The sequence below is a fragment of the Anomalospiza imberbis genome, chromosome 2, assembly GCF_031753505.1.
Source record: "Anomalospiza imberbis isolate Cuckoo-Finch-1a 21T00152 chromosome 2, ASM3175350v1, whole genome shotgun sequence".
Classification (NCBI taxonomy): Eukaryota; Metazoa; Chordata; class Aves; order Passeriformes; family Viduidae; genus Anomalospiza; species Anomalospiza imberbis.
In genome coordinates, this window is record NC_089682.1 from 76,566,533 (window position 1) to 76,573,610 (window position 7,078).

The 7,078-nt window shown below is 60.7% G+C and overlaps 1 protein-coding gene across 3 annotated transcripts; it reads right to left on the reverse strand.

The window, feature by feature from the left end:
* Positions 1-862: 862 nt before the first annotated feature.
* GAPDH (glyceraldehyde-3-phosphate dehydrogenase) lies at positions 863-7,014 on the reverse strand. 3 transcript variants are annotated; one of them, XM_068182875.1, is made up of 13 exons: positions 6,675-7,014; positions 4,521-5,059; positions 3,973-4,016; positions 3,308-3,407; positions 3,066-3,172; positions 2,890-2,980; positions 2,596-2,711; positions 2,397-2,478; positions 2,155-2,306; positions 1,977-2,055; positions 1,664-1,747; positions 1,434-1,531; positions 863-1,166 (listed from the first exon to the last, which is right to left on the reverse strand). In XM_068182875.1, the coding sequence occupies exons 1-13, from the start codon at positions 6,979-6,981 to the stop codon at positions 1,097-1,099; spliced, it is 1,869 nt and encodes a 622-aa protein (XP_068038976.1). In that variant the 5' UTR covers positions 6,982-7,014; the 3' UTR covers positions 863-1,096. The 3 variants fall into 3 exon arrangements, with proteins under 3 accessions (XP_068038976.1, XP_068038977.1, XP_068038978.1); XM_068182876.1 differs by lacking the exon at positions 6,675-7,014 and adding an exon at positions 6,365-6,545; XM_068182877.1 differs by lacking the exon at positions 6,675-7,014 and adding an exon at positions 6,143-6,179.
* Between the last annotated feature and the right edge of the window lie 64 nt (positions 7,015-7,078).

The window sequence follows — 7,078 nt, forward strand, 5'->3', positions numbered from 1 at the left end:
TCCAGCGTACCTTGATCCTGAGAGTTTAAATCCTCCAGCTTACGTCCTTGCAGCATCCAGATCAGGGTCTAAAGCAGTTGGGGTCCGGACAACAGCTCCAACCATGCCTGCCAGGGAGAGAACACATCAGCCCCGAGTTCTAAATTAAGCTGCTAAAAATGGAGGGTCACGTGATTTTGCGCAGTGCATTGCTTATCTGTCCTGGTGCTCACAGGTCATGGACAGCTCCGTCACTGCCCAGCAGCATTCATGCTTGCAGAACTAATGCAGGGAGGCAGAGGGCTGACACTCACCTTGCAGAGATTTGCTGCTCAGCAGCTTAACTGCAACTGCCCCTCCTTACGCACAGAATTAAGCCAGAATTAAGACTGGCCACCACCATGCCGATGATGGCCTCCAACACGTCCCTAGGCAGCCATTTCCTCTGGGGCAAAAGCCAATTCATTTTAAAAGGTAAAAGCAAGTGAAATGCCCTCCTTTTAACACCAGGAAGTGTCTTCCTTGTCCCCCACTGAGGCAGGGGAAGAATGAATTTGTTCCTTGTGCCCCTTGACCAAATGAATGAGTCATCTGCTCAGCACTTTTATTCTCCATGCACCCATCAGACAAGCAAATCCAGAGCTAGGTGGATGGAGCCACGGAGCCGCTTTCCATCCTACCACGCAGGAACACAGCCCTGCACCACACCTTGTTTTGGCTCACAGGCTGCACACTAGGCTCTCCCACGTGGAACAAGCAGCTCAGCAAGCTGCACTCCCCAGCTTCTCACTGCAGCTCACAGAGACTGTGCCATGCAGGCACCTGCAGCTGCTCATTACATACATGCTCCCCCCCCCATCTCCCCCTGACAGACAGACAAGGCTTTTCAGATGGTGATCACTTTTATTGATGTAAGGTGGTACACAAACAGATCAGTTTCTATCAGCCTCTCCACCTCCCCCAGGCTCGGGGAGAAGTTGGAGGAGTGGGGGAGACAAGGGAACAGAACTGGCCTCTCACTGCAGGATGCAGAGCTAAGCGGTGGTGAACAAGGGCAGGGGCTCCAACAAAGGAGAGTCCTGCTTCCCTAGGCAGCAGGGGGGGCTGTGTGCTCAGCTTACTCCTTGGATGCCATGTGGACCATCAAGTCCACAACACGGTTGCTGTATCCATATTCATTATCATACCTGGGGACAGAAAACAAGCGCTGTCACGGCTGTCTCGTTTCTCACACCCCTTCTTCCATTCCTCCTGCTCCACTGCCCCATCCCACACCACTGAATTCCCATCTGGAGGGAAGGAGGCAGCTACAGTAATTTCAGGTAAGAAGCAATCTCACTCCATGGTGAGACTGGAGGTCTGTGTATCCACCTGGATCACCAGTGGTAACCAACAGGACGCCCAAGTCTGTAACCTGTCTGTGCCAACCCCCACATCCCCAGGGCTGCACCTACCAGGAAACCAGCTTGACAAAATGGTCGTTCAGTGCAATGCCAGCACCCGCATCAAAGGTGGAGGAATGGCTATCACCATTGAAGTCACAGGAGACAACCTGAAACAAGAAATTGTAATGCATATGGTTGCCCACAGTCTCTATTCCTCCAAGTGCCCAAAGAGGATCCTGGCAAAGCTGCTGACAACAGCCTTTTAGAAAAATGAGGCTGAGAGAGCAGGCATTCCTCACCTGGTCCTCTGTGTATGCCAGGATGCCCTTCAGGGGCCCATCAGCAGCAGCCTTCACTACCCTCTTGATGTCATCGTACTTGGCCTGAGGAGAGACAGATCCAAGATGATCAGATCCCAACTCACACAAAATGTCCACTGGGGACAGGGGAGGGAGGAGACACACATGGTAACACCCTAGCAGGTGCTCTTTTCACAAAGATCTCATCTTCAGGACAAGATGGATGCAGAGAGGGCAATTCCTTGTGCAATGCAGAGCTTAGAGGAAGAGGGGCACATCTGCAAGTTGTTAGGTCCTCATCCACAACACTTACTGGTTTTTCCAGACGGCAGGTCAGGTCCACAACAGAGACATTAGGGGTTGGCACACGGAAAGCCATTCCAGTAAGTTTCCTGTGAAAGACAAGTCAGTAAGGAACAGCATCTGGCACTCCTCTGCCAGCCTAGGAATGTTCTGCCTCCTCCTGACACCTGAAAAGGGACAATACTCACCCATTGAGCTCAGGAATGACTTTTCCCACAGCCTTAGCAGCTCCAGTAGATGCCGGGATAATGTTCTGAGCAGCACCTCTGCCATCCCTCCAGAGCTTCCCAGAGGGCCCATCCACTGTCTTCTGTGTAGCTGTGATGGCATGGACAGTGGTCTGAAGAAAGCACAGGAATAAGAACACAGCCAATACTCTCCAGAAAGAGCATCCCAGGTGACACAGATGCTTTACCTACTGCAGACCTACCATGAGACCCTCCACAATGCCGAAGTTGTCATGGATGACCTTGGCCAAGGGCGCCAGGCAGTTAGTAGTGCAGGAAGCATTGCTGGGGTAGAGAGATAAAGGCACTGTCAGCCAGAGGCAACATTTCCACTGAGGTTAAGTGAGACCCCTGGCAGCTGGTGAGAGCTCCAGGCCAGAAAGCATGCTCCTCTCTCCTTACCTGACAATTTTCAGGGACTTGTCATACTTCTCATGGTTGACACCCATCACGAACATGGGAGCATCAGCAGAGGGGGCAGAGATGATCACACGCTTGGCACCACCCTTCAGGTGAGCCTGGAGAGAGAGAGAGAGAGAGATAAGAGATTACATAACTCAGGATCCTTCCAACCTTGCTTCTTCAGATCTCTTCTCCTTCACAGCCCTATCTTGAGCAGCTCTATACATGGCAGTGTGCCCAACAGGCAGAAAGCAGCACTGTCCCTTCTCTCCTATGCCTCCGTGGCATACTCACCCCAGCCTTCTCCATGGTGGTGAAGACACCAGTGGACTCCACAACATATTCAGCACCAGCATCTGCCCACTTGATGTTGCTGGGGTCACGCCTAAGGAGGGACAAAATTTTACAAGCTGCTCCATGAGACAACTGCTTTCAATCTCCAGAGGAGCAATCAGGAAAGAGATACTCACTCCTGGAAAATGGTGATAGCATTCCCATTGATGACAAGTTTCCCATTCTCAGCCTTGACAGTGCCCCGGAAGTGGCCGTGAGTAGAGTCATACTTGAACATGTAAACCTAATAAAGAGAGGGGGAACAGAAGGTCAGGCACCCAGACTGCCATCATCCTCTAACACCCTGGGAAGTTACCAGAACAGATCCAGAGGAGCCCTACTCAGAAAGGCCCAGAGGGGGCACTGCAAAGCAACTCACCATGTAGTTCAGATCAATGAAGGGATCGTTGATGGCCACCACTTGGACTTTGCCAGAGAGGACGGCAGCCCGGGTGACCAGGCGGCCAATGCGGCCAAATCTGGAGAGAGAAAGACACGGGTGAGGAGGTGCAACAGAGAACCAGCCCAGCTGGGCATGGGAGGCAGTCCTTGGCAGCCGTCCCTCGGGATCATCAGCTGCTCCCTGCCCGGTAGGGCAGGAGGGAGCCCTGCAGCTCGTCCAAAGGCAAGGCACCCCGGTTAAAGATTAAGAACGACCCCCGCCCCAGAAAGGTCAATCGCTAAATTTACTGAGAGCCCCGGGGATCCGGTTACTCCTCGGCCCGGCACGAGAAGGTCACAGCCCCGGGGCCACCATCGACACACGATCCACCGAGAGACCTTTTGGTGGGGGGCTGCAGGGATCCCCGGGATCGAGGAGGGAAACTGGGGCAGCCGAGCAACGGCAGCCCCTTCCGGAGTGAGTCACCCCGAACCCGAGGAGAAATGAGTCAGCAGCACCGCTCTCTGCCCCGGGGGGTGCCGGCGGAGCGGGACCGGCGGGATTCAACCTCTCCCTCTCCCCAATCTTCCCACCGCGCCCTTGAGGCGACCTTGCCGCCCCTCCCCCAAATCCTTGCTGGTCCCGTCGGCCCCGGCACTCACCCATTGACTCCGACTTTCACCATCTTTACCACTTCGGGATGTTCCTGTGGGCAGAAACCACCAGTAGGGGCATGAGGGGAACCGGCAACAGCCACCCTCGGCAGTCGCGCCCTCACCCGGCGCCGTTAACGTCTCGCCCGCGCCGAGGGGCGAGCGGGCATTGGGGGGAGAGGCGAGGAGAGCGGGCGAGCGGGGGCCCGCGCTCCAAGCTAGCCCCACCCCCCGGGCGATCACTCCCCCGCCCCGGGCGATTAACCCACCTGCCCCCCCCCCCCCCCCGCGACAGCTATCCGCCCCCTCCTCCTCCTGCGGCGACCATCTCCCCTCACACCCCTATCCCTCCTCGCCTCACCGCCCCCTTCACGCCGCCCCCGCCATTTTGCGCCGCCTTTGTGCCCCTGGGCCCCGCCGCCACGCGGCCCCGTTCCGCCCGGGGGCTGCCGCACCCCCTGCCGGTGGGCGGTGCGCTCGTGTGGGGAGAGGGCTCTCACACGCCCACCCCCCGCCGCCACCGCTCTCTCCCCCCGCGCATCTCCCCCGCCCGTTACCTGCTGCCTCCGAACCGCCCGGCGCGCAGTGAGGAGGTGGCGCAGCGCCTCTCGGTCGCCCTTTATAGCCGCGTGAGGGTAGGGCGGGGGCCCGCCCCGCCGCGACGCCGTCGAATGGCAGCGCGGGGGCCGGACTGGGCTACGTGCGCCCGTGCTGCGGGTGCGGCTGCCGGAGACCCCCCCTGTTTCCCCCGCCCCGCCGCCCCCCGTTAACAAAGGCCCCGCTCTGGGAACGGAGGGTCCGTAGCGATCACCCTCCCGTCGAGCCACCCCAAGGGGGTTGGTGGTGCTGGTGGCGGTGGTGAAAGATGCACCGGTCCTTGCGGGAAGGTGTCCCCAGAGCGGGGATGAGCAGATGCGCCCCTGCCCGAGGAGGCGGGGAGGGTGATGGCCGGTCAGGGGCTGTTCCCGCCGGGCTCGCTGCTGCTCCGGAGGATGGTATGCGCTGCTTTCACCTGGTAACAAAGGGCAGGTAGCCACCCGCCCCGGCTGCAGCCTGTGCCCAATTGGATGGAGTAGTATCCAGTATACGAAGGGACCTACAGGGAAGCCGGAGAGGGACTCTTCGTCAGCAGCTGTAGTGATGGGAAAGGGAGTAATAGGTACAAATTGAAAGGGAAGACATTTAGGATGGATATTAGGAAGAAGCTCTTCACTGTGAGGGTGATGAGGTACTGTAACGCGTTGCCCAGGGAGGCTGTACGTGGCCCAACCATGGCACTGTTCGAAGCCAGGCTGGATAAGGCCTTGAGCATCCCGCTCTAGTGGGAAGCGTCGGTGAACGTGGAACGGGGGTTGGAACTGGATAATCTTTAAGGTCCATTCCAACCCCTTAACATTCCATGATTCTGTGGCTACAAGGGTAAGGGACTGCAGGGATGCTCGGGTCACCCCAAGGGAGCAGCGGATCTCCAGGCGTGTCCCCACACCCCCCCGGCACGGGAGGTACTGTCTTGGAGTTCTCCCGCCTCCAGGCTGCGACCCCCCTCTGGGTGGGCTTATCCAGGCGTGCTCTGGACGGGGCCCCTGGCCGGGCGCTGCCCCAGCAGGCCCCGGTCGGCAGCGTGAGCACCATCTTAATGAGGCACTGCGGCACGGCTGCCGCTGCCCGCGGGACGTGACGGCGGAAATCCTGCTCGTCTGCCGCCTCGGCCCGCCTTCCCTGCCTGCCTGCGAGGAGGAAGCGCTCGTGGCATGGCCGCTGCCCGGTTCCCCGCCCCCCATGCTGGGCTCCCTCACCGAGCCCTGCCGCCTCCATCCCCCGGCTCCGTGCGGGGCAGGTGCGGCGGGACAAACCCGCCTTAGGTACAACGCCCAGAGCACGCACAAATCCCAAATCTCCCATCCCGGAGGAAGGTGTGGGATCAGTGAGGATGCAAATCTGGACTGTCAGAGCAGGTGGGGGTGGCGGGAGCTGGAATGTCCCTCTGGCTGCTCGGCTGGGCAGGGCTTTGAGGATAAGGGAGGGGGTGGGCAGGCTGGGGGAACCACGCAGGTACTGGGGTGGGGGACAAGAGAGGGGTCATGCAGCCCAAACGTAACCCTACTCTCCTTAAACCACTGCTATTCCCGGTGCTGCTGAGGGGCGGGTGGCTAAGTTTAGACCCAGCTGAGGTTACAACCTTTTCTTAAAGGGCAGGACATGGTGACGGCTCGCGGGGCACAGCAGCACGGCTACGAGCTCGTGCCGGGCTCGGTGGTGCCCCAGCCGCAGCCCACCGAGGCAGGCTCTCGGGGGAAGCTCCCGCGCAAACAGGAGGCCCCGGTGTTTTTTCTGGCGGGGGCAGAGTGCGGCCGGGGTGAACAGCGCGGCCCTTGTGCCCTGTGCCCGGTCGATACCTCACCCGTGTCCGCCCCCCGGCCGCCCCGCGCCGCAGCCGCGCGTGCCGCGCGCCCCACGCGGAATGGCGGCGGCGCCGGCAGGGCCCGGCACGGCCCCGCGCGTGGGGTCGGGGGCGCCGGGCGGGCTCTGCCACCGCCTCCCGCCCGCCCCCCGCCGGGGGCAGCCATCGCCGAGCGCGGACGCGGCAAATTAGTACAGCTTGTTTAATGAGCGAGTCCTCAGGCACGGGGAGCAGGGAGGGGGCTGCCGGCGGAGCGGGGGTTCAGCGGCCGCGGGGGGCAGCCGCGGAGCCGGGCAGCTCCTCCTCGTACCGCCGCGCCGCTTCCTCGCTGCCGCAGCCTCCCATTTTCGGGGCGGGAGCTTCAGGGCTTCGCGCAGCGGTGTGCCGTGCTGGTTCCCGAGCCGATGCTGGTTCCCGAGCCGTGCAGGTTTCCGAGGCTGGGTGCCCCTCCGGCTGCGGAGAAGCGGGCCCGGTGAGCCGCCCAGCGGCGTCCCGCCCGCCTGCTCTCGCCCCGGCCGGGCTCCAGCACCACGCCGGCAGCACGGGGTGTCCCCCGTCCCGGACTTTGCCCCGGCAGCTGGCAGGTGGTGGCCCCACTGCCTGACACGCTGCCCCATCCCCTCGCTGTCTGTGCGCTCAGCTCTGCCCCGAACTTCCCTGCCCGCTCGCTCGAGCCCACATTCTTATCCCTCTCACCTCGGAGGCCCTCCAAAA

What these genes read in the sequence shown, in the direction of transcription:
- GAPDH (XM_068182875.1), bottom strand. Translation starts at nt 6,981, where the DNA reads ATGGGGCAGCGTGTCAGGCAGTGGGGCCACCACCTGCCAGCTGCCGGG. An exon ending in GGGCGGTTCGGAGGCAGCAG is followed by an intron (nt 4,017 to 4,520) that starts GTAACGGGCGGG and finishes TTCTGCCCACAG; the next exon opens with GAACATCCCGAAGTGGTAAA. An exon ending in CCACCATGGAGAAGGCTGGG is followed by an intron (nt 2,712 to 2,889) that starts GTGAGTATGCCA and finishes CTCTCTCTCCAG; the next exon opens with GCTCACCTGAAGGGTGGTGC.